Source organism: Rattus norvegicus, chromosome 15, assembly GCF_021556685.1.
Source record: "Rattus norvegicus strain SHRSP/BbbUtx chromosome 15, alternate assembly SHRSP_T2T, whole genome shotgun sequence".
In the NCBI taxonomy this organism is placed as follows: domain Eukaryota; kingdom Metazoa; phylum Chordata; class Mammalia; order Rodentia; family Muridae; genus Rattus; species Rattus norvegicus.
In genome coordinates, this window is record NC_141548.1 from 54,583,724 (window position 1) to 54,610,844 (window position 27,121).

Below are 27,121 nucleotides of genomic sequence, written 5' to 3' on the forward strand. Positions count from 1 at the left end.
CGGAAAGGCTCCTTATGACTGGAGTGGTAAACCCTGTTAACTGGATCTTTTGATACAAAGTTGGGACTTTTGACGGAGAAACCTTATATGTACAGAAGCCTAGGTTTTGAAAGGTGAGAACTGCGTTTTGATCTACAGTGGGTTTGTTCGGACTGCTGACTAAGAACTTCTCTAACATACTGAAAGAGTTTGTTCCCAGGGGGAAATTAAGGAAGGACAGATTTTTTGGCTAGAGTCTGTCCAAAGAGATAGAGACATTCTTGAAAGCCAGAAGGGAGATAGTTCAGGTTAGCTATTTAGTAAGGGTGTTGAAGAAATCCAGTCTGAGTAGACTGGAGTACAAAAGAAAATGTCCTATGATACAACATACAAATGAAGATGTATCAGAGGATATATTACCCAAGAAGTTATACGGGGGTTTGGGACCACAACCTCATTTATAGCCTGAGATCCTTGAGCATTCCTTAGGGTTCATTTAACTACTTTCAAGACAGGGCTTTTCACGCCTCTGACTCTGAAGGATATTGGGGCCTTGGGGGAAACTGTTATGGTTCGGTTCTCAAGAGGAACCGTGAAAGGAGTAGCTGTCAGTGAGCACCCAGCAATGGGACCATCTCATGCTTCAGGGAGAACTTGATGTGGGGTCTACAGTATAGACTGAAGGGAACTTGATGATTTATGTGGGGTCTACAGTATAGACTGTAGGGAAGGCCTTTGGGATTCCAGACAGCTCTGTGCCATCGTGGCTGGTGTCAGGAATGCCATGGGTGCTTCTGCAGTCTCAACGATATTCAAATGACCCTAAAGTTTAGACATGGTGTCCTTACCTAAAGGGAGGAATAAGACAACTAGGTAGTACCAGAAAGGACCGAGTTTAAAAATATTTATTTATCATATAGGTTAAAAAAGGGAGGGGAGCTTGCCATTAATATCGGTGGGGTGTGTTGAGCCCAGATGATTTTCCTTGAGAAGGCAGTGAGGGCTGAAAAATTAGCCCAGTGTCTAAGAGCGAAGCCATTCTGTTCCCTACCACATCTAGGATTGCTAGATCTAGTTTGTGGGGCCTTTGAACCCCAGTTAGATTTCAAATGTGAGCTCCCTCTTTGCTGGGCCCCTTAAAGTCCAAGAACAAAGTCAGAGGAAAAAGTGAAAACAAAGGCCTTCTGGTTTGATCTGAGCTTCTTAGATGGAACCTCACTAAGGGAGAGAAGCACATTATCACTTCAAGTCACCCTCCGCTTTGCAGACGGAGCATGGCTGGCCCTTGGAAAAGCTCTGTGGCCTTGGGCACTCCCAGATGAACTGTTATCTTAGTTAGGGTTTCTATTTCCGTGATAAAACACCATGACCAAAAGCAACATGGGGAGGGAGGGAAGGGTTTATTTCATTCACACCGGACTATAACAGTTTTTCATCAGAAGCAGTGAGGGCAGGAAGTCAAGGAGGGCAGGAACCTGGAGGCAGGAGCCGACACAGAGGCCTTGGAGGAGTGCTGCTTACTGGTTTGCTTATCATGGCTTGCTCAGCCTGCTTTTTTATTTGTTTGTTTCTTTGTTTGTGTATTTATTATTCTCTCATATATTACATCCCAATTGCTATTTCCCCCTGTGTCCTCTCAGTCCCCCTCCCTCTCTCTCCCTTCTCTCTCAGATCTACTGTTGGCATTTCTGGTCCCACAGTTACCTGGTAATAGCCAGGTATGCCTGACTCAGTATATTTTTGGTTGTGAGCCTAGCCTTTAACGGCTGAGCCATCTCTCCAGCCCGCCTGACTTAGTATAAAAGGGTCTGCTTGACCTTCCTCTCTCTCTCTTGCCTTCTTGCTCTTGCTCTCTCCTCTTGTTTTTGTTCCTCTTCTCTCCCCATTCCCTTCCCCTTCTCTAAGTGCTCATGGCTAGCCTCTACTCCTTTCCCCATAGCCCCACCTTTCTCTCTGCCTTTCTCTCAACTCCCCTCCCCGTGCCCTGAATAAACTATTCTATACCATCATGTGGCTGGTACCTCAGAGGGGGAAGGGACGCCTCATCCTGGGCCCCACAGAGACACCCCTTTCCCCTACACCATACCTACCTCATCAAACATATCTCTGGTCTTTCTTATCTTTTTATAAAACACGGCATCAACTCCTTCTCCATATTCCTTCAGAAAAGAGCAGGCCTCCCAGGGATATCAACTAAACAAGGCCAACAAATTACAATAAGACTATCAGCCTGCTTCCTTACAGAACCCAGGACCACCAACCCAGGGATGACACCACCACAATGGGCTGGGCCCTCCCCCATTAACCACTAATTAAGAAATACCTTACAGCCAGATCTTATGGAGGCCTCTTTTCAATTGAGGTTCCCTCTTTTCAAATAACTCTAGCTTGTGGTCAAGTTAACTTAAAATTGGCCAGGACAACTGTCCTAGTTGATTCCTATGAGAGCAGAAAAGAGTCCCTTTTACTTGGGGTGTGTGGGGGAGGTGGGGGTGGATTGGTTTCCTTAGGCTGAACTGGATGGTGACTGGAGAGATGCCCAAGGTGGAAGCAGTTGCTTCTGCGGTTCATTTCACCTGTCCCTTTCTCCCTTTCTTCCACAGCGTTGAGTCTCCTGTCCCTCAATCCCTCCCTCATTGTTAAAGACAATTAAAGATCTTAGAAGCGGTGTTTAATAAGGTAGGGAAAGGAATCTGGAGTCTCTAACCTGGTTTTTGAAGCCTTTGTCTAACATCGGAAGACACTTAGCTTATGAAATGCACAGCCAGGTCAGCTAGAGCCCCTGACATCTGGTGAGTGTACTGTGCACTCTCATCTGCTCTAGACTGAAACAATGCAGGGTTTTCAGAAGATCATGCATGGTATCCCATCACTTGGTAGTTTACAGGCTAAGTAAAGGCCCTTTCAGCCCCTTAAGAGAATAGAGTGACAAGGCTTCAGCAAACCTTCCCCACTCATTCTTCACACTGGTAATTTGATAGGATTGGCAGGGCTTTGTGTCAAGCCTGGCAATGAAACCTGAGCAGACCGTATCTGGGTGAAGAGTGTGAGCCTTATTTTCCTGGTGTGCCTGAAAGAACAGATTTGGTACTCTTCTTCTTTCGTGTGCAGCAAGCAGTCAGATGATGTAGGCATCTCGTAAGGTTATACAGGCCACGGTAGCCTTTTGGAACTCTCTAATGAAGGTGGCATATCCTGGTTTAATGACCCTGGTCAGGATTGTCCTTGAGTCAGGTCATCCACAGGGAAGGGGATACTCTGAGTATGACAAGGTTAGCCACCTTGTAAAGCAGAAAGATTCATTTCCTGCATTTCCTGTATGAATTTCCCAGTGGGCGGCTGACTGAGAGAATTCACCTGGGTGGGGATGGGGGCAGTTAGAAAGAGCTTTGGGTGCAGAGCGAAGGGGGGGGGCAGGGCGAGGATAAGCAAAGAGGTGGCTGTTGGTAGAGGAGTCCGATGTTGAGCAGGGGCTGAGTGAACACGTGGATGCCCTCTGTGGCGGAGTGTGGTGGAGAGGGACCAGAGAAAGAGAATCTGATGAGGCACATATGGCGTCCCTCTCATAGATAAGGAATCTCTGACAAGGCCCCGAAAGCTTGGGCAGAGGGATGACAAAGCCATTTCGTAAATTACAACACCAAGAGACCTGACGGGATTGGTGGGATTGGTGCCCACTATGCCATTAGGCAGCCAGTGTTCGTGGTCCAGGCAGAGTATGAGGAGAAAATTTTGTTAGAAGGGAAAGAAGTTCCCTTTTTAAGAACCAGAGGCTCAGATTTGTACAGGTTTCTTGAGGGCCCATCATCAGGGTGAGTCAGGAAATAGAAGCTGGGACGCCTATTGTGGGTCCTATCAGAGGTGCAGTGTGTAGCCTGGACAGATCCCAGAGAGTATCGGACCTCTCTGAGTGTGAGAGTGAGGCCTGATCTCCTTGAACTGACTCCCGAGCTGTGTTCTCTTTAGGGACATAGCCAAGAGAAGCAGCCACTTCCCAGCCTGTGATGGTAAAACTTGGTTTCACTCTGGAGCTAAACTGGTCCAACTGGCCAGGCCAGACGAGCCTCACAAACTGAAACTGGCCACAGATCAGCTGTGAGAAACCGGAGACTCTCCCGTTCTGGAGAAAGTAAAAATTGTGGACATCTTGGATCAGGGAATCTGGTGGGGAAAGAAAATGGCAGATGTGAACATCAAAGCCACACATGGACGCCGTAGCCACGTGTCCTGTTTTCTCCCTCAGGAAACCACAGAAGGGAAAAGCAGAGACGGGAGGCAGGAATGAGGGAGTCCTCATGGACTGTGTGTACCTGCCCTGTACAAGCTGCTCTTGTCAACACTCCCACATGTTGAGAGCGAAGAGGCTCCCAGAAGGAAGAAAGCGGCTCTTTATCTTCGTAGACTAACTCCATTTTTCTCTTGTCTTCAGGTACCACTGAAGTGTTCAGCCTTGGCCAGGGTCCTTCAGACGCAAAGCGGAAGTAAAGCGCTCGGCAGTTTACTGAAAGGCATTTCTTGGCTTTAACCTGATGGACAAACTAGTCTGGAATTCCAGCTCAGAGGCCTTCAGATCTTACTGGAGAACAGTCCCAGCCAGAGATCTTTAGTTGCATTTGAGCCAGTTGGCCGCCCATATAGCACCAGAATGGAGAAGCCAAGAGCTATAAGGAGACTTCCCTGGCAGGCCACCAAAATGTCAGGCCAGGAATAAGAAGCTCCAAGTATGGGGATAAAAGTATTTACCAGTTCAGAAATGATATAAAGAGTTTTAAATGAATATACCTGTTCAAGAGATGGCTCAGCAGTTAGGAGCACTTGGTGCTCTTACAGAGGACTTGTGTTCGATTCTCAGCACCCACGTGGTGGCTCACAACCATCCTCATAACTCCAGTTCCAGAGGATCTGATGTCTTCTTCTGCCCACTGGGAGCATCAGGCATGTGTGTGGTACACAGACATACATGAAGACAAAATATTTGTATGCATAAAATAAAATAATTTTTTTTAAAAAATGAAAAGAGTATATGCAGTGGGGGCTGGGACAAATAGCCCAGTTGTTAAAATGCTTACTGTACAAGCATAAGACTGAAGTCAGATCCCCAGCGCCTATGTAAAAAGCCAGGTACAGTCTTGCACACCTATAATCCCAGTGCTGAGACAGAATCGCTGGGGTTTGTTGGTTCTCCAGCCCAGCCAAATCTGTTCAGTGAGAGACTCTGTCTAAAAACAACCACACACACACACACACACACACACACACACACACACACACACACACACAAATGCACGGGGGTGGGGCGGGGAGAAAGGGGAGGTAGGGAGGAGGAAGTGGGGAGAGGAGGAAGGGTACTTTGGATAGAAGGGTAATGAGAGAATTCTCAGAAAATCAACCCCTCTCTAGGGCTGTGGTGTGTCCTTAAGAGTTAAGTGAAGTGACATGGTTTTACGTGGGTAGTTCACCATCTTATACATTTTATTTTATTTTATTTTGACTCAAGGTTTCTCTATGTAACCTTGACTGTCCTGGAACTCACAGACATCCTCCTGTCCCTGTTTTAGGAGTGTTGAGATTAAAGGTGTGCACCACAATGCCCAGTTCTTATAAATTTCATAATGTCTTTTGCTTTTCCTGAGTTTGGCCATGTGGGGTAAGGCTGTAACTTGGTGCCATAAGGCACCACAGGTCACTGGGTAGGACTCCAAGAAGTCAAGGTCTGATTGAAACTCAGTGGGAAATTCTGTTTTTCTACTTTTGGCCTTTTTGTCTCTATAGGACTTGCAGTTATTTTCCTGGTGTGTGACATTTTCCTAAGTTTTTCTGAGCTTTGGTTTTTGAAAGCCAAAAGTTTAGCTTCTTTCAGTTCAAACCCTATGCATTTATTTGTAGCTTAAAACCAGTCCTTTGCCAACAGGTGCACTTTAGAGATTAATAAAGTCAACTGCTGATAATTAAATGAAATTAGAAGTAGGGGGTTAAAAATGGCTATTGGGAAGCAGGGCATGGAAGCACATGCCTTTCATCCTTTAAGGAAGGTGGATCTCTTAGTTCCGGGCCAGCCTGGTGTACAGAGCTAGTTCCAAGACAGCCAGAGCTACACAGAGGAACTCTTTCTCACAAAACCAACCAACCAACCCAACCCTGCAATTTAGATCCACGTTGCTTCCAACCTTTACAAGGTATTTGTCTTAAGGTAGCTTTCAGTCTTTTGGCTACTCTCAGCACATGATAATCACAACACACACACACACACACACACACACACACACACACACACACGCACGCACGCACGCACACGCACACACTAATCCAGCTCAGAGCACAGAAGAGTATATAACTTACGAGTAAAGCTAAGATTTGACTCAGGTTGTAAAAACATATGCTGCTAGACATCCAAGACAGTAAAGTTGGTATATCCTACTCTTAAGGAAGGTTAAACTCAAACAGGCAGAATACAAAGTAGGATACCAGGTTGAGTATGCAGTCTTAAATGCTCTCAAGGAATATCATTAACTTGGCTTCTAAGTCTAAAAACAGTTCAGTCTGTTTGTAGGCTCCCCCCCCCCAACTTCCCCCACCTCCCAGGAAATGTTACTACCACAGCCTGGCACTTAGTATGTGGTCAAAAGTTACCTTTGGACTTCTGATCCTCCTGCCTCCAACACTTGAAATGCTGACATTACAAATATGTGACCCTGTGTCCAATTTCTGTGGTGCTGGGGAATGACGCCATGACTTCATGTACGCTAGTTAAACACTGCCAACGAGCCACACCCCCAGTATTTCTTCCACATATTTAAAAACAAGGGATTAGGCAAGCCTGTGAGCATCTCTCTGGGGGACTCCCGACTAGTGGGAAGATCCAGTGTCCCCTGGGTAAGGGATCTGGTTTATATGGGAGTAAACGTGAACAGCTGAGCACATGTGCAGGCAATAACCCACTGCTGCTCACTGTGTGTGGGATGGTCTAGCCGTTTCAAGTTCCTGTCATCCTGATCTCCCACAAGGATGCACTGTAACCTGGATCCGTGAGCCAGATAACCCTTTCCTATCTTAAGTTGCCTTTGTCAGGGTGTTTTCTTACAGTGCCAGGAAATGGAATTAAGATGATATATGTGTCTGCTCCACCTAGAGACTAGAATAAAAAATCCCTAATTTCCTCTGGATGGGGCCTGAGGTGGTTTTCTTGCTTTGTTTTTTTTATTTAAAAATATTTCTATTAGCATATCTTATCTACCCACAATGTGTTTCATTATAGCATTTCACGCATGTATCTAATACATTTTAAAATTTCACTTTACGTGTACAAGTGTTTTGCCTGTATGCATGTCTGTGTATCAGTCTTAGGCCTGGTGCCCTGGAAGGCCAGACGAGGGCATCAGATCCTCTGGAACTGGAGTTACAGATGATGTGAACTGCCATGTGGGTGCTGGGAATCACACTGGAATGTTCTGGAAGAGCAGCAACTGCTCTTAACTGTGGAACCATCTCTTTAGCCCCCGTATATAATTCATTTCAGTCATATTCACCCATTTTCGTCATTTCTTTCTCTCCCAATTCTGCAGGCTTCACTTTCATGTTTTTTCTTTGATGACTGAACAAGTTTCACTAGGCTTGCTTACAGGAATGTTGGCTACTCCACAGAATAAACTGGCCCTCCGGTGCCAACCATTAACTTTCAGTCTTCAAGGAGGGGTGAGGCCTCATGAGACCCTTACCCTGTCCCTGACAGGATGCCGATGGGTCCCCTGATAGTGGGGTATTTCTTCCCATCCCTTTCTATGACAGTGTCTTACTAGGATAGTTTGGAGTTCTTGACCTCCCCACCATAGCTTCCATTACGATGGGATTGGAGGCATATACTACCAGGCAAGCCTTGGGTGGGTATATTTTAAAAATTAGCATACAGAGTTTAGTAAAGGTCTAGTTTCGCCTCACAAATGTATCTAAAGAAATGCAACTTTATATCACTTAAGAAGTTAGGGTCATCTGATTCCTTACAACAGGTCAACCTGTGGGGGTTCTCGACCCCTTTGGGGGCTCAAATTATCCTTTCACAGGGGTCATATATCAGATATCCTGCATATCAGTTATTTGTTATGATTCATAACAGCAAAACAAGTTACGAAGTAGTAAAAAAATAATGTTCTGGTTGGGGTCACTACAGCATGAGGAGCTGTGTTAAAGGGTCACAGCGTTAGGAAGGTTGAGAACCACTGCCTTAGAGCCTTTCTTGTTTAACACGTAACCAGATGGCTTTGTATTCGTTTGGGGGAAATGATTTCCCTTACTGGGTCCTTCGTTTTCCTTTGCCACTCTCATTTACTTTTTATGTTCACAATGCTTCAAGGACACTTTGTATTAAAAGGATTTGAAAGTACCAAAACTGTAACTCAGTATAGTGGATTGTTTTCTGTTGTGATGTTAATATTATACAAGGAAATCGTATAAAGTGTTGTCAATTTGATTATTGACCCAAATAACATGTTTACAAATAAACTGTGGTGTTGATAAAAAATTAGCATACACCGAATAGGTTTTCTTACAACATTTTTATATGTAGTTTTGGTTGAGTCTCCTCCTCCTTTCCCTTACCTCCCTGCCCCTTCTCACATGTATCCTATTAGTTACTGTGCCTTCACCACAAGCATATTATTTTGTCCTCTCATGGGGTCCTCCGGAGTTTTCTGGCCTCTAACCCTTACACACACACACACACACACACACACACACACACACACACACACACACACTTAAAGATAGCATATTTATTTATTTATTTTTGGAGCTGAGGACCGAACCCAGGGCCTTGAGCTTGCTAGGCAAGCGCTCTACCACTGAGCTAAATCCCCAACCCCAAAGAATTCCCACACCGGGAGTCGAACCCTGGCCGCCTGGGTGAAAACCAGGAATCCTAACCGCTAGACCATATGGGAGCTTCTAAGATAGCATATTTAAATGAGAGAGAACATGTAATAACTCTTTCTGGGTCCTGGTTTACCCCACTTAATATCCTTTTCAGTTCAAATATGATAGTGTTTTATTTTAATTTTATGTATGTGTTATTGTATGTATGTGCACGTGTGCGTAGGTGCCCAGGGAGGCCAGAAGAGGGTTTCAGACCCCATAGCTGTCACCCCATAGGTGAGCTGTCTGACATGGGTGCTGGGAATTCAGCTGGATGCAACAGCCGTACCAGTCATCTCCCTAGCTCTCTCAAAGATACTTTGTTAGTGTTTTCAGAGTGCGGTCGGCTTCAGTAACTAGTGAGTAATAGTCTTTCGAGTATCATTGGCACTGTCTTTATTATTTTATTATGTTTTATTTTGGTATCTAATGTATCCTAAAGGCTCAACGCATACATTCGCTCTCACTAATTAACCCCATTTCACAGGTGAGACTAATAGGACTCAGAGAAGGTAAGAAGACAGAAGTAGCGACGTCACAGTTCTCTAGGAAGTGTTCTGATGGCCTTGTGGCCCCAAGTCACTGAGGTGAAAGTTCTGAGGACCAAAGTTTGCTCTGTGCCAGCCAAAGCAGGCCAGTCCGGCAGCGACAGGGTTAACCCGAGGCCCCGCCCCGAGGATTGTCCTTGTCACGGCCCGGGTGAACCTCTGGAGCAGCTGGCTCTGCGCCTGCGCGGTGCCGAGGGGACGGGTCGGACTCAGAAATGGCGGCGTCCATGTTCTTCGGCCGGCAGTTGGCCGCGGCCGCCCTGAGGAGCCACCGGTCGCAGACTACAGTGCGAGCCACGGCCCAGGTAAGTCAGCCCTGTTCGCTTTAGGTTCGGGGGTCGGCGGGTAAGGCGTGGGGACGCGACCCGGCTGCGGGGTTCTCCGTGGCCCTGGCCCAGCCGGGGTTCCTTGCGATGCTCAGAGGCAATGGTCAGGGCTGCGACCTGGCGCTCAGGCATCTCGGCTCCGCTCTAGCCCCTGTCCTCAGGAGGCCCCGGCAGGGCGTCTTGGCTGTCGGCCTCGCTTGCCGGAGTCCGCCGGAACGCTCCTTGAGGAGACTGGGGGCAGGGCCAACGCTTCTGGGCCCCTTTTGGGTGAGGGGGATGTCCTTCAAGTGTACTTTCAGGTCCCGCGAACTGTCGTGGGTGGGAAGGACTTCGGAACACCAGCAGAATCGGCCTACCTGCCTTCCCCAATTAGTTGTGTTTTGATCGGCCAGTCCTGGTAGTGAGTGCTGGTATCGAGTTTTAAGTTTCCCAGCTGGCTAGATGGGAGAGTAAGGGAGGAGTCTTTTAGAGGATTTCACTTCTGGACAGACCGTAGGTACCTACTTTTTGTTGCTTTGTTTCTCGATATTTAGAGCGTATCAGATTTTGTCCTAAGGTCATTAGGCTTGTCAACAGCGCTGGGGTTGTCATTAAGGCCAGGTACCATTGATGACGTTCTGGTGGCTTGTAGAAGTACTTTGGCCTAAGAGACATAGCAGACGAGACAAGGCGAAGGTTTAATTCCATAACTGTCCATTTCTGAAGCTGTGTGCTCGTGTCTATTCTACAGCATTGAGAACATGAAAACTGGGGTTGCAGTTTATTTGGTGGAGCGCCTGCCTAGCATGTAGGAAGTTCTGGGTTCCATCCCCAGCATCCTTGTAATCCTAGCTCGCAGAGTGGAGGCAAGAGGGTCAGACCTTCAAGGTCATCTTTTACATTGAGAGTTCAAGGCCAGTCAAGGCTACAGGTGACCCTGTCACAAAAGAACAAAAATCAATTAAACAATAACAAGCCCCATAAAAATTGGCCCCCCAGTGTTAGCACCTTAAAACTTAAAGGTTACAGAAGATAGTTACAGCTTTCTAAGATAGTTACAGAGTTTTGGCTATGTTTTGAAGGGGATAGATTTAGCCCCTCCCTTCTTTAAATAATGCTGTCAAGTTTTTAGAGGATAAGGATTTAGTGAACTAATAGGTTTTTACTCGAATAGTTTTTAATCTATTTGGGAATTCCTTTAAAAGGGCATTTGCATCTCCCTATGGGATGTTTAATACATTGTCTTTATTTCAACTCTTTTCCTTTTACCCCAGCATTAAGAGTGTGTCTTTGGAGTTTGCTAGTAGTCTGAAATCTTGCTCTTATAGCTGAGGACACAGTGTCTTAGGAGGAAACTTGTTCAGGTCACACATTAAATTTAGTAATTCAGCTCACTTAAATTATTGCTCTGGTCAGGGTGGTGGTGTCTCAGGCCTTTAATCGTAGCACTTGAATCTCTGTGTTCAAAGTTAACCTGGTCTACAGAGTAGGTTCCAGGACATCCAGGATGTACAGAGAAACCCTGTCTTGGAAAGAAAAAAAACAGTCATTCCTCTGGTCTTCCAGTTTTTTGTATTTGTGTGGAGAATAACCCAGGTTATGACAGGTATTCATGGGTTTGTCCAGGAACTGGTCATTTTTTTTGAGTAAGAAATGTTCTTTTTCATTAAGTACCCCTCCTTCCTCCTGTTTTGAGACAGGGTATCACTGTGTAGCCTTGGCTATCCTGTAATTTTTTTTTTTTTTTTTTTTTTGGTTCTTTTTTTCGGAGCTGGGGACCGAACCCAGGGCCTTGCGCTTCCTAGGTAAGCGCTCTACCACTGAGCTAAATCCCCAGCCCCTATCCTGTAATTTTGTAGACCAGGTTGGCCTTGAACTTAGCCACCTGCCTTTGCCTCCCAAGTGCTGGGACCAAAGGTGTTCATCACCATGCCCAGCTGCATTTGTCATTTCTTTATGATGACAGCGTGTATAACCGTTAAAACAGACAACACATTGTTGTTACTCACAGCCACTGCAATAGAACACTAAAACTCCCTGCTCCTGTCTGATTGCAACTTCTGATGCTGTCCAGTCCTTGGGATTATGCAGGAATTTGAATTACCAACAGAACTTTAAAACCAATGAAATTTGAAGTGACAACAGCTAGTGCTGTTAAATACTTCAGACAGTAAAATTCTTTAAAGAGTTGGACGTGGATCTCTGAGTTTAAGACCAGCCTGATCTATAGAATGAGTTCCAGGATAGCTAGGGCTGCGCAGAGAAACCCTACCCTGTCTTAACCACAACAACAAATCAAATAAACAAAAGCCCAAACTCAAACTAATGAAAATGTTCCAACAGTAGTATTTAACATTTTGCAATATATGCTTTTATTAAAAAGAGATTGGTCTGCCTCTACTCCTGAGTGCTGGGGCTAAAGGGTGTGCATCATCACCTGGCTCCATATGTTTTATCTGTAAAACATACACGTGTATCTAACAGCCTGAGACCACCTGAACAAAACTCCCAATAATAGGCACAAGAAGCCCTCTTTGGAGTTGTTGGCCAAGAAATTCCCAAAACATACAACCTATTGCTCTTGTCTCTTAATTACCCCCAAGAGGTGGAAGATAAGTAAGTTTGTTCCTGAAGACACCGTGTACTTCAGAGAAGGGCCAGGAGACCTCTGAGCTGAGGCTGATCCAAATGCTCTTTCCCTGGAGACAAGTTTTCTTGGTACTAGAAGGCTCCATATAATTTTTCCTAAAGGAGGGAGGCCAACAGCAGTCCTGTTGAACTAACTATATACTATATTTAACATGACCACCATGGCATGCTAACCCTGAGGTGTAGTCAGTGCACACATACCATGATAGTAATCAACCCCAGTTAGATTTCAGACCTGTTCAGTAAGAGGGAGACCATGCCTGATACTGGAAACCTAGCTACCCACTTAGTGCTAGTGGAGTCTGATTATTGGAAGAGAATCTATAACTACTAATTTATTAAACTGCCATAATCCCTAACATTTCATATTATACCTGCAGGTAAGTATAGTCCTCAGCCCTCATTATGGAAACCTCACTTTGGAACGATGGAGACTACTACAGAAAACCACAGCCAATCAAAATGCAGAGTTGTGAAGATTAGTCCCAGTGGATACACCTACAGAGCATACCCATACCTTGGGCTCAGGGAACATTGGTGAAGAGGGGGCTGAAAGATTGTAAGAGCCAGAGGGTCAGGACGAGGGAGTTTGCTGTGAGAGTGTGTCTTTTAGTAATGTCAGAAGCTGTGCCCATAAAGTCTCACCAACATGGCCGCCCAATGTGGGCTGACCAAGGGCGACAGCACTGTGCATGCCAAAGGGAATGAAAAAGTCCGCAGGGCTTCAGCCCTACTCCGAGAACTCTAGGCAGCTAAGAAAACTGGAAATGGAAAAGGTGTCCCTCTGCAGGGAGGAGCACATCACTTAGTTGCTCAGTGCTCAATGATTGTCCCTGAGAACATATGTACAGGGAGGGTTAGCTGAACTGAACAGCTCCTTTTAGGAATACATCTGTATTATATGTATATCTATAAATGCAATCAGTAGTGAAAAAAGAGACTATGAATTTGAAGGAGAATGAAAAGAGGTATATGGGAGAGATTGTGGGGAGGAAGGCAAGGCAAGGGATAAATATTGTAATTAAATTTATAATCTTAAAATTATATGAATATATTTATCTCTGAAATCATACCATTCTTTTTGCTGAACTACATGAGAAGTAGTTCAGAAGAAGCACATGATACTCTGTGAAGATATCACGGCACTTCACCTTGTATACTTATACATGTATCTTTAAGAATAAAAATTTTGGAACTTATAGTATGTGTAGTACCAGCAGTTTGGGATTTGAGATAGCAGGATCACTTGATTCCTAGAGTTGCAGACCAGCCTAGACCATCTCAAACCAAACCAAGACAACCCCCTCACCCCCCCAGTTGTCAAGGAATAGGATCTTTCCCCAAATAACCCAAGTTATAGTCATATGGAGGAACTTTATTGTTGATTGAAACTGAATATCTAATGTGTGAACATCTAATGTGTAGGTTCTGATGTCCCTACAGTATCTTCAGATTTTGTTTTAGGAGTGGGGCTCTGTTTCTGTGGTTAATTCCTCCTGATACATGCAGCTCCGGAGGTACCATCGACTGGCGTAGACTACTGACTGACATATTTTTAAAGATTATTTTCTTTTTGATTGTGTATATACATGTGACTATGCATGGGTATGTGCACATGTGTGTGGATACCCGTAGAATGGGGAAGAGAATATCAGATTCCCCAAGGCTGGAGTTACATGCAGTTGTGAGCTTCTCAGTGTGGGTGCTGGTGACAGAACCTGGGTCTTCTGGAAGAACAACAGACAGTATGTGCTGAGGCAGCTCAGCCCCAGCATTCACATTTGTAACATTAGTGGCACACTGTCTTCTTATAGAAACATTAAAAATTAGTGTGACAGTCTTTTCTAGGTACTTTCTTTACCTGTATTTTTATTTTGAGGTATAGTTTATGTGCAATAAAATACATGATTTAATTTAATGGCTAGATTGATTTTTATGTTTGTACGACTTTTAAGACACCACTCAGATGAGGCTGGTAGAGTTGTCAGCTCACAGAGAGCCCTGTCCCTCTCTTTATCAATACCCCCTTGAAAAGTAACCACTAATTCTGACTTCTGCCACCACAGGCTGAGTTTTACCAGTGTGAAGTGTGTAAAAAGAGAACACAGGGGCCGGCAGGGTGGCTCAGTGGGTGAAGATATGTGGCCCCAAGTTTGAACTTGAGTTGGAACCTGGGACTCACATCATGGAGAGAACTGACTCATGCAAGTTGACTTTGACCTCTTCATATGTGCCATGACACGTGCACACACACATACATGGATGTAATAGAAACTAGAAAATATCACACAAGTCAGTCTTTTTCTTTGGCATCTTTGCTTCAGAATTACACTTGTGACTTTAATTCACTGATGTGTGACCAATCCCCTCCCTCCCCCCATGAATTATATAAATACTTATAGTTTAACCCGTTGGTAAACAATTGGGGCATTTACCTTTCTGTCTTAATGAGTAAGCCTGCTGTGAATGTTATTATATTTGCCTTTAGGTAGGTATTAGACTTATTTTCGGTTGCTATTATCTAGGGATAGGTCAGCAGAGAGACGTCAGAGCAGTGGGAAGTTGCTGACTTAACATTGGGGTGACTCTGAATCACGGTATTGAGCTAGTTAATGAGATGGCAGCCAGGCTTTTGTTATTTTTCCATGTTCTTGTTCATGTTCTTCTTGTTCCTCCCCTCCTCCTCTCCCTTCTCCTCTCCTATCCCACTCTCCACAGGATGTGTGTGTGTGTGTGTGTGTGTGTGTGTGTGTGTGTGTGTGTGTAAACTCTGTGTTCATGGGGTTCACAGGACAACTTTGTGGAGTTTGTGGAGTTTTCTCCTTTCACCTTTTGTGGTTTTGAGGTTTTGAACTCTAGTTGCTAGATTTTCTTTTTTCTTTTTTTTTTCGGAGCTGGGGACCGAACCCAGGGCCTTGCGCTTCCTAGGCAAGCGCTCTACCACTGAGCTAAATCCCCAACCCCTGTTGCTAGACTTTCATGGCAAGCACTTTTACCCACTGAACCATGTTGTCAACCGTAGCCAGCGTTTAACTAGATGAATTAGCAACAAGTTACTGTTTAAGTGATTGGCTTGTGAGGCTAGAGGTTCTTAAACTAGCATCCTTAAGATTCAGCTAAGTGGTTTGTTACTAGTTTAGATTTCTTTGTGTTCGCTTCAGAGATTCTGGTTTTGTAGACAATGGAGTTCATGAATTTGCACATTAAGAAACAGTTTTCATTTTGATGCTATGGATTAAGAACTCATTTCAAGGAACAGACTTTCTATATTGCTCTTTATTTTCAATTTTATTTTTCTTATTTTATGTACTTACATTTCAAATGTTATCCCCTTTCCCCCCCTCTCCCATACCCCTCCTCCTGCTTTTATGAGGATGCTCTCACTCTCACCCACCCACTCCAACGTCAACACCCTGGCATTGCCCTACACTGGGGAAACAAACCTTCACAGGACCAAGGGCTTCTCCTCCTATTGATGCCAGACAATGCCATCCTCTGCTACATATGTGGCTGGAGCCATGGGTCCCTCCATGTGTACTCTTTGGTTGGTGATTTAGTTCCTGGGAGCTCTTGGGAGCTCTGGTTGTTTGCTATTGTTGTTCTTCCTATGGGGTTGCAAAGCCCTTCAGCTCCTTCACTCTTTTCTCCAACTCCTCCATTGGGGTCCCTTGGTTCAGTCCGACTGTTAGCTGCAAGCATCTTCATCTGTATCAGTAGTGCTCTGGCAGAGACACCCATATCTGTTTCCTGTATGTTGCTCTTCAAATTGAACTCTTCTGATACTCTACTTTTTGATGGGAATTATGTTTGGTGTGTTGGATTTCGGAAGTAATGGAAGTGACAGCTAAATAAAGCTCAAGAGTCAGATGTCAGTGTGGCCTTGGGAGGTCTTTGTGGCTTATTTGTTCTGTGTATTGCCTTGAGGTTGAAAGCCTTGAGAGTCTTTAAAAAGGAAGACAGGTATTTCAACATTTTTTAGGTTCAGCTTAGACTCTGACAGATGCTCGAGATGTAACTGATGTGAGTGCTTCCTGAGATGTGGCCTTGGTGCAGAATGCTGAAAGTTAGCTGGAAGGTATAGAAGACATTTCTCCTTGACATTTTGTTGAATAAGGAAAAGAATGTGTGTCTGTGTGTGTTTAAAATGTCCATGTGTTGGGATGTATGTGAGAATTACCCACTGTGCATGCATGGGAGGCCAGAGGGCAACTTTGACTTTTGCAGGGGTTCTGAGGATTACTCTTAGGTCCCCACACTTGGACTGTAAACACTTACTCTTGGAACTGCCCTTTTGGCTTTTTGGTCATAATTCTGATGTTTCAGTTTTCTCTCTGTATGAGCACTCTTTCTCGTTCTTATTGCCATCTGGCATGTTTGTGTACTGAGTGTCCTTGTGTGCAAATATACAAAAAATTCATCAGTAGAGGATAATTTCATCATTCTGTGTCTAGTTCCTATGTGCTTTTTAAATGTTTAATAGAATGAAGGAATATTCAACACAGGGTGAAAAGGGCAGGAGTTTGTGGTTGCCATGTTCTCTTGGAAGAAGTGTGGACGGGTACCAAATATTCAGCTATCACATATCCAATGCCAGACAGATCTCAGAGGAGGATAGAGAAAACAATTGGGAATCAGTTTGGTGGAGGAGGTTGGCCTTAGAGCCTCTGAAGTTATCATTTAGGTAGGTATTTCCTGTAGGCTGATGGAGATATGATAATAAAGCCCAGGTGTAAGATAGGACTAGGGATGGATGAGGAGGAAGCAGAAGCTACAAGGGTAACATTTGATGTTTAACTGTAGACCACCCTTAAGCTTTAGTATAATTGAGCAAGCTACTCTGTTGTGTTTACTTGATTTAATGTAGCACTTTTGTTGTAGTTATGGAGACCTGAGCACTCTATAACCAGATATGAATAGGTCTGCTCTCTCTCTCTCTCTCTCTCTCTCTCTCTCTCTCTCAACAACAAAAAGATAAAAACCTGCCACTGTCATACTTAAATGTGTCTCCAATTCTTTTTTAGGCTCTGGGAAGTTCTGGATTGTTTAACAAGCATGGATTCCAAATGCAGCATCAGCAGCAGCAGCAGAGGAGTCTCTCACTGCATGAATACTTGAGTATGGAATTACTGCAAGAAGCGGGCGTCTCTGTCCCCAAAGGCTTCGTTGCAAAGTCATCAGATGAAGCTTATGCAATCGCCAAAAAGCTAGGTACTTTAGACACACCTTAGTCACCTTGACACAGACACTTCTGTGAGATGTGAACTTTACCTTTGGTTCGATGACATTTGATATTTATATATTTTGGGAGGAAGGTTCTCACATTGCCAAGGATGACTTTGAACTCAGACTTTCCTGTCTTTACCTCCTAGAATGCTTAGATTAGGCTTGGGCCACCACATTTGATGTGGCTTGTTTCTGAGAAGGTAGACTTTTATAATTGTTGAGACTTTACAGTTATTATAAGATGATATTGAGCTGTACTGTTAGTGACTTAGGAATCATTTATCTTTGTGGTAGGATGCTGAAGCCCTCCTTTTAGCTAGAACAGACTTAAGGGAAAGTTATTCTCTTTACTTTGTAGCTTAAAGGATGGTGACTGCGATGAATTTGTTTTGTTTGTTTATTTTTTGTTTTAGGAAAAATTTGAAGGGAAATCTTAGCTGTTTCTATGTGGTATGGAAAGGGGTGGGACTTACTTCCTTGCTCCCAGTGGATGCAAGAGAATGAAGAAGGTGAACTCTAGACTAAGTTCCCTGTTGTATCTTTATTTGTTCACTGATACATCCCAAAGGTTAGAAAGATGCCTGGCAACCAAGTAATCAATGCATATTAGTGTTTGTTAAATGAGTTCAGGAGTTGCAAACATTTGCTGCAATATTATCTAGTTTTTTAATTTAAAATTAAAAAAAAAATGTTATGTTCATTGGTGTTTTGACTGCATGTCTGAGGGTGTCAGAAGCCCTGGAACAGGAGTCAGACAGTTGTGAGCTGCCATGGTGCTAGGAGTTAAACCCAGGCCCTTGGAAGATCAGCCAGTGCTGCTAACTGCTGAGCCACCTTCCAGCTCCACCAGTACTTTTATTTTTGAAACAATCCTTAATAACTTTCATTAATTTGAGTTTGTAGGAGTATCTTAAGCAGTTTTTGATTCTAGGAAATACACTTAAGTTTACATTTTAAACAATTTAGTATGAAAACAATGAAGTACGGTAGTGGCTGTCCACTGTTTCCTGTGTAGTACTATTTAAGTCCTGCCTGTTTGGTGTAGGTAAGTAGGCGGTCATCTTGGATGCAGTTTTGATTGACTTTAAATATGCTTTGGTGAACTTTGTGTTTATTAATATTTCACACAAAGTTTAAGAAGTGTTTAAAATCTCATTTATCTTAGCTATAAATATGAGTTTTCCTTAAAAATGAGAATATTCCTAGGTAAATTAATTTGAATGAGATGGCCATTGTTTGCTTGACTTGACTTTATTTACAGTTTTTATTGTTATTGTAATCAAAAAACATTTTCAGATTATTCAACAAAAGTTTTCACTAATTTCAGTGAAATGCCTGTTAGTTGAATGAATGGGATTTGAGTTTGTATATGGCCCATGGCAGCAAGTCCTAACTTGTTTATTAATGAAATCAGAAAACCGTTTCCAAATTGTTAGTTTTTCTGTTTAGTTTTTTTTCTTGAAAAAATAATTGAAAAACTTTTTTAAAAAATGAGATAATTATTTTGTATTCTGAAAATGTCTGTGGATTAGGACTTATAGATCTGTAAAGGGCAGCTGGGACTCTGACTTTTTAAAAGAAATGTTCCTTTTAAAAAAGTGTATTGGCCTGTGTGAGTCCATGTGCACCGCATGTGTGCAGGTGCCCGCAGAGCCCAGAAGAGGCCGGGGGTCCACTGGGACTGGAGTTAGGGGGTCATGAACTGCTCCCTGTTGTGGGTCCTCTGCAAGAGCGCTGACTGCTCTTAACCACCAGGTCATCTCTCCAGCCTTGGGAGCCCTGACTTTGAGCCTATGGACTCAAAGGTCTTATGCTTAGAGAGCGTTTGTTCTTGTTAGGAAATACTGAAAGATGAAGGCACGAACAGAGGACGGCACTGTGAGCCCTGAGGGGAAAGGCTCAGGCTTTCTTCTCGATGTTGTAACTGACCTGTGTGCTGTCTGCCATGTAAGGGATTTGTTGCATGACTTAATGGAGTTAATTCAACTATGTCAATCATTTGTCCTCATACTTAATTTTCTAATTCTTCTCCCCTTACTACATCTTTGTTTGTAAATGAGTATTTCTAAAATACTAGATAACCAGGAGAACTAGAATGAATAAGAGTTTTGTTTTAATTTGGACACTGCCTGTCTTCTGGTCCCAGAGGCTACTTGTTGATTAAGGAAATTGTTGGTTTTTAAGTTAACATTTAAATTACCTTTAATAACCTTATTACTAGTTTCATAACACTAATGAATGGCAGAGTCTGACTTATTGTGGGAATGGTCTTTTCCAAATAAGGCACTTCTGAGCTTCTAGTATATTCAGTTATGAGTCTTTCAAGAACAATGGAAAATAGTCTAGATTTATGAGAATTCTGATTTTTATGAGAATTCAAGATTTTTTAACATGTTCCTTTTTCAAAATTCATCAAGATGTGTCTTGGGAACTCTGAAGTAGCTTATGAATAGCCATGAATATAGTTAAGGTTCGGCTGCCTGGAGGTTCATTCTAGTGGGGAAGCCAAGCCACAAGTGATATGCAGAAGAGAAGAATGTATTATGTTAGAAGTTGATGAGTCTGGTAGAAAAGTAGGTCAGAGAAGGGAAATGGTCAGAGGTGCGAAGATTGCATTCTTAGCTAGGCCAGTCAGCATAAGTAAGCCTGGGGCCATGTGAGTCCTAGAAACATGAGTGGACAGCAGGTAGATTAGGGTGTGCCTGGAGGGCCAGATGAGAGGCTTGTAGCTGAAGAGCAGGAGCTAAAGGACACAGACTAAGCCCTATGGCTTTGTAGGCCATTATAAATGCTGTGGCTTTTACTCTGAAATGGGTGTTTGAAGTAGTTTTGAGTAGAGTATCATTTCATTGACTACTCCTTTAAATATTCCATTGTCCAGGTGAGAAGAATGATGGCCAGGGCAGGTGCCCAGCTGGAGCCAAGAAGGAGTGACCAACTCTCTAGTTGTGGGAGTGTTTGTTCTCTTTGTTCTTAAATACTACCGTGACTAACTTTAGGATCAAGTCTGACATAGGTAGTAAGCATTTTCAATGGCGGCTAATTTACAGCATTTTCTAAGTATTCTTTTGTAGTAATCCTTTATGCTATAGTTCTCTGCTCATTTGTTTGCTTTGTTTTTGTTTGTTTTTTTGAGACTACGTTTCTCCGTGTATCCCTGGCTGCCCTGGAACTCACTCTGTAGACCAGGCTGGCCTCAGACCAGAGATCCACCTGCCTCTGCAGTCTTAAGTGCTGGGATTAAAGTCCCACAACACCCAGCTTAGTTCACTTTTTATTTGATTACCCATTGATTATTTCAGTCATTGATTACTTATTCTGTAATGGAAATGACTTTTCCCATACTACAGTGTCCATCTTCAGTCTGTTCGAATATGTATTTATATGGAAGTGGCCATATTCCAGAGACGACTTTGTGCTCGAGGTATAGCAACTAGCATGAGGCCCTGTATGCTTTTGCCATAATATGGTAAATGACACTACACACTGCCAGGATGGCAAGGCAGAATGAGAGGGATCAGAAGTTATGCATGTCTTTGTGACAAGAGAATGCTTTTTGAAGAGGTGTTACTCTTCATTACGGATAGTGAGTGAAATCTAGACTAACTATCCAGTTTGCTAGGTCTGGGCAGAAATGCTCCTGTGTGGACGCATGTGAGGTCAAAGGTCAGTATTGGGTGTCTTCCTTTATTGCTCTCCACTTAAAAAGGTTATTGTTTTTTTGTGTGAGTGCATCTCTCTCACTCCCTCCCTCCCTCTCTCTTTCTCTCTCTCCCCTCCCCCGTGTGTGTTGTATAATGTATGTGAGGTATGGGTATGATTGTGCCACGCTGGGTGCAGTGTGTGTGTGTGTGTGTGTGTGTGTGTGTGTGTGTGTAAGTGTAAGTGTAAACCAGGGGACAACCTTTTAGTTTTCTCCTGTGGGTTCCAGGAATTTACTTAGGTCCCTAGGTTTGTGTGACAAATGTTGCCTACTGAGCATCTTGTCAATCCTCCACATTGCTTTTGAGACAGGGTCACCTACTGAACACAGCAAGGTTGGCTGGTTAGCAAGTTCCAGGGTTTTACCTGTGTATATAGTTGTGCACCTGTGCCTGATTTTTTAATGTGGGTGCTGGGGCTCTGAACTCAGGTTTTCATGCTTACAAATTAAGCACTTTACCCTTTGATCTATCTTCCCTGCCCCAAGTTTGTTAGTTTTGTACAGTAAATTAGAAAGATATATAATATGATGATTTATAAACTATATGAGTGACTTAAACATAGCATTTGGGGATTCTTTTATATGCCTATCTTTCTGACTCTTATTAAGTACTGCTCAACAGTGTGCAGTAACAGCATTTGTTGTTATTGGTGGGAATAAGGCGTTATCAGCCCTATCAGTCCAGTCTGGAATGATTTCAAGTCATACCCTTATCCCAAGTCTCAAGTCCTGTTTGAAGGAGTATTTGTGATTCAACAGTCACATGACACAAATTTACATTTGGATAGAGAGACTGGGTTTCTTCCCATATATACCACACGTGTGTGTGTGTGTGTGTGTGTGTGTGTGTGTGTGTGTGTGTGTGTGTGTGGTATGTGTATGGGTGTTTTTGTCTCCATATGTGCCTGTGTAGGACAGCAGAAGGCATTGAACCACTGGAATTGGAATTACAGATGGTCTGAGTCACCATGTGGGTCCTGGGGACTGAGCCTGGCTCCACTGGAAGAACAATAAGAAATCTTAACCATTGCGCCATCTCTCCAGCCCTGGGAAGTTTTAAGAAAACATTGTAGTCTTAATATTGTGCTTTTAATATCTTCCAAAGTGCTAGTCTGGGAATTGCTAAAATATTTTCAGTATACTATTTCAAAAGTGATTTATAATAAGTGCTTAATCTTTTAAAAGGATAGACCTTTTATATGGTGAATGTTTTGCTTTTCAAATCTAGAAAACCTATGTATATGGAAAGCCACAGTCTTAGACATCGTGGTAATGGGACTTTATTTAATAACACTTATTAGTATGCATGTTAAATAAGATACTGTCTTGCATCTGACTCCTTGCTTTCTGTGTAACAGACATACTTTCCTTCTAGGGTCAAAGGATGTTGTGATAAAGGCACAGGTTTTAGCTGGCGGCAGAGGAAAAGGAACGTTTACAAGTGGCCTCAAAGGAGGAGTGAAGATTGTTTTCTCGTAAGTCATAGTTTCTTAAAGAAGAACCATTATTTAAATTGTCAGATTGTTGAAAACTCAGCTTTAGCTGTGCTGTAGATTTTTCTCAATTGGAGAACAGAAGAATTTGAATTCTTTTTCTTATTGTAGTCCAGAAGAAGCAAAAGCTGTTTCCTCACAGATGATTGGGCAAAAATTGATTACCAAGCAAACTGGAGCAAAGGGCAGAATATGCAATCAAGTTTTGGTCTGTGAGCGAAAATATCCCAGGAGAGAATACTACTTTGCAATAACAATGGAGAGGTCATTTCAAGTGAGTACTTGTAGACAGGACACACCAAGATTTACATATGACTTTCAATTTCAGAGACTGAACATTATGTACTTGAAGACAAAGAAGTATTATCCATTACTCACACAGAGAATTTGTCAGTTTTGAAAAATAATGTGGTAAAATTTGACATGTAATATAATTTTTAAAAATCTCTAGGGGAATTCCACTGTAATTATGTTTCATGGAATTTTCAAGTGATTAATTCTTTAGACATACCTGAAATCTCTGGAGATTACATTTGGGTTAATGGACGGAGAAAATTAGTTTCTCATATTGCAAAGTAGTCTTACCAAAGAAGAAAGAATAAACTAAAAATGGCATTTTGTTCTTTTTTTTACTTATGGGTATATTTTATTTTATGTTTGTTTTGTTTATGTTTTTATGTTTTACTAGGTTATTGGTATGAGCGGAAGGTGATGTTAAGTATAAATGAAGTAGTTGTAAAGGAACAAGGAATTTCAAGGAGCTTTAGTCCTGCTTTCTTTCCTCTCTTTGTGGAACCAAAATTGTAGCCTTGAACATAGGCATCCGCTTTAGTACAAAGCTGATGGACTGAAGATACAGTGCGTAGGGCTGCTGTGGGTGTGAAGTAGCTTTTGTTTGAAGCGTGCTCTGCATGTTTGGAAGTCCTGGCAAAGACTGCTATAGAAAATTATTATTCTGTGCTTTAGAGTAACAAAATTTAAGGATCATAAAGTAGTTTTCTATACAACAGCCTTTAAAAAGCAATATTTTTCTATATCATGATACTTTTCCTCCTACAGTTAAAATTTTCAATAATATTTGGTTAATAAAAGTACCTTACAATTTTTAATTTTTATAAAGAAGTGTTTCTTGAGGTATGACACTAGGTGGTAGCAAAGCTCCACCCAGTATGATTTTTAAACGTATTTTTTTTTCCTGTATGGTATAGTGTAGCTTTGTATATTATTTCAGAAATTATACCACAGTAGTCTAACTGCGAAGGTTTGCAGAGGTTGTGTTTCATGCATTTGCTTGATTCTTTTACACATTCTTTCTTCACTTGGCATACATCAGTCAGTACCTGTCCTCTTGTTAGTTATTAAATGTCTGGACAAACCAAGAGAGACTTTAGTGTTTTTTTTGTTACTTTTAATTCATTAGTTGGTGAGTGTGTGTGTTCACCTGTGGGTGTGTGCACGCATGCACAGGCATACATGGGACATGTGCCCACCGGGCAATCTGGAGATCAGCAAGCTCTCAGGACCCTCCTGGCTCCCCCTGCACTGGGTTACGGAGCTCCTTGTTGTGCCTATTCTTTCTTTTTTAAAAAGGTGTTTTGCAACATTCTCACTCTGTAGTCCATACTGGCCTCAGACTTGCAGGGTCCTTTTGCCTCAGCTGCTAGGTTCTAGGACTGCAGCTTCTGCCCAGAAGAGCTCATCTTGATTGTAGTGCGTGTAGCAAACTGAATATATGTTACTTAAGATATGGCACAGCGTTTGGGAGAAAGATCAAATTTGAGTTCATTTTAAGAATTTGAATATTCAGTTAAGCATATGGGTCTTTCTTACTAATGGAAACATGCTTTTATTTCAGTTATAAAAGTAATGCATTTGTAGTGATTCAGATTGAAAATACTACTAATAGTGAAATCGTTTGCTCGTTTGTTTGAGGCAGAGCTTCCCTCTGCACTCCAGGCTGGCAAATTAAAGGTCTTGGTGTTATCTCCTTAGATTGAAATAGAATTGGTTGTGCTTTCTGGAGTATGACCGACTTTCTGGGGAGATCCCATGGATAGGTCTCTGTTGAACAAGCAAATCAGTCAGCAACTGAGGATACAGCTCTGTGCTCACAGCATGGATATGGTGTAGGTTTGAAATCCAACCACACAAAAAGTCGCTCAGCAGCCAAAGCTGGAGAGCAAAGTAATTTTTGATTGAACTGAAGTAGTATACATGGCTGGGTGTGGTTGTGCATGCTGATAATCTCAGTCCTGAGGAAGCAGGCAGGAAGACAGGAGACTCGAGTTTGCGGTTACTTGGGCTGGGTACCGGGCTTCCAGGGCTCCTTTTGTCACGATTACACTTTAGTTGGGGTTGCACTGGGCTTTGGTAGCAACACACGAGAATCCTTGGGCAGACGTGTCTGGGAGCTGCTGTGCCAGGGGGACAGACACTGTCTTACCCTCTGTAGCACTTTGTAAGATGTTGCCTTTGCCGACTGCCTTTTGGTATTCCCTTCGTCCTGAGAAATCGAGCTCATCAGATGACCTTTGCTATTTTACTTCTTTATAAAACTCGATAATCTGCTGAGCAAGTGGTTCACCTGGCTGTCAAGTTTTGGCTTTGCCTGAAGTAGATGTGTGAAAGATACTAAAGCAATTCCAAAAGTTTTCCTTAAGTTTTTTTTTTTTTTATTTTTATTTTTATTTTTTTTTTATTTTTTATTTATATGAGTATACTGTAGCTGTTTTTAGACACCAGAAGAGGGCATCAGATCCCATTACAGATGGTTGTGAGCCACCATGTGGTTGCTGGGAACTGAACTCAGGACCTCTGGAAGAGCAGCCGGTGCTCTTAACCTCTGAGCCATCTCTCCAGCCCTTCCTTAAGTTTTCTTAAGTACATCTTTATCTTAGAATTTAATCCAACTTATTTTAAGGCAAGAATTCTTGAGGGACAAAATCTTAGGTTTATGAAACTGAAAATAACATTGTTAGTGTAAATACTCATTCATTCATTCATTCATTCATTTTTTCAAGATGGTTTCTCTGTACAGCCTCTCCTGGAATTCACTCTGTACAACAGGCTGGCCTTGAACTCAGTTCACCAGCCTCTGCCTCCTGACTGCTGGGACAAAGGCGTGTGCCACACTTGATCCTCTCTAGTTTGAACAATTTAGAGAACTATACTGAATGCTGTACTTAATGATTACACGTATTATAGCCGTAGGACAAAAGCAATAAGCAGTCAGATGAAGAGACACAGGGCAAGGCTGCGAGCTGCATAAACATGAAGCTTTGACTGTTTCCAGCAATGCCCCATTTTTGATCTTTCTGTGTTGCGGTCTTCACTGTCTTCCTGTCTCTGCTCCCATCCAATGACAATATGCAGAACACTGACAACCAGAAGGGGTCTCTCCAGGTTTCTGGAATCTAGAGGGCTTCTTACTTGTCAATATTTAAAATCATGGTCAAATCAAATGACTCAAAGTTTGCCATCTATGGATGCATATTACACATATATATGTATATACACACATATACATATATGTATGTACACACATGTACATATATATATGTTTATAATTTTTTTGGACACTGGTTTCTGGCACTTCCCTTTTTGAGTCAAGATCTAGACTAGCCTTGAACTTGCTATGTAAAGTGGGTTTCTTAGAATTTAGGGAGTTCTGGTATTATAAGGATGTGCCAACTCACCCAGCTTGATTGTAGAACTTTTTATTTTGCAAAATTGAAACTATATTTATTGAATACTTCCTTTTCTCTTAACTAGGTGATAGCTAGCATTCTTTCTCAGAGTTTGGCTATTTAGATGCCTGTGTAAATGTAGCATTTGCATTTTTGTGACGACTTATTTCATTTTTCAAATGTCTTCAAAATTCATTTTTGATGGGTAATATATGACAATACTTTTTAAAATTTCTTTCCTTTTCCCTCCCTCTCTCCCTCCTCTTCCCTTCCCTTCCTTCTTTTTAAAATTTCTTTCCTCTTTCCTTCCTCCTTCCCTCCCCTCCTCTTTCCCTCCCCTCCTCTTTCCCTCCCCTCCTCTTTCCCTCACTCCCTTCTTCCCTCCCTCCCTCCTTCTCTCCTTTTCAGTTCTTTTGAATATGTACAAACAAGATGACTGGATCATATGCCAGAAACCTGTTTGAATGTTTTCTCTGTCTTTCATCAACTGCTACGGGATTCCTATTCTTTCATTTTCTTGCCAATACTTATTTTCTAATTTTTTTGATAGTGACTTTTCTAAAGGATGTAAAATGAAACCTTACTGTGAGACTGAGTTATAGAATTTTTAAAATTACATTTACTGTCATCT

At 42.6% G+C, this 27,121-nt stretch overlaps 1 protein-coding gene and 1 non-coding gene across 2 annotated transcripts in view; one reads left to right on the forward strand and one right to left on the reverse strand.

Annotated features, from left to right (window-relative positions):
- Positions 1-8,840: 8,840 nt before the first annotated feature.
- On the reverse strand, positions 8,841-8,912 carry Trnae-uuc6 (transfer RNA glutamic acid (anticodon UUC) 6). The gene has a single exon. It is a non-coding gene; the product is annotated as a tRNA-Glu (tRNA).
- Positions 8,913-9,646: 734 nt separating this feature from the next.
- Sucla2 (succinate-CoA ligase ADP-forming subunit beta) overlaps positions 9,647-27,121 on the forward strand; it is a 52,809-nt gene continuing 35,334 nt past the window's right edge. Inside the window, 4 exon segments of the mRNA NM_001108387.2 lie at positions 9,647-9,736; positions 17,407-17,593; positions 22,687-22,786; positions 22,916-23,078. Coding sequence (NP_001101857.2) covers positions 9,647-9,736; positions 17,407-17,593; positions 22,687-22,786; positions 22,916-23,078 — 540 coding nt within the window.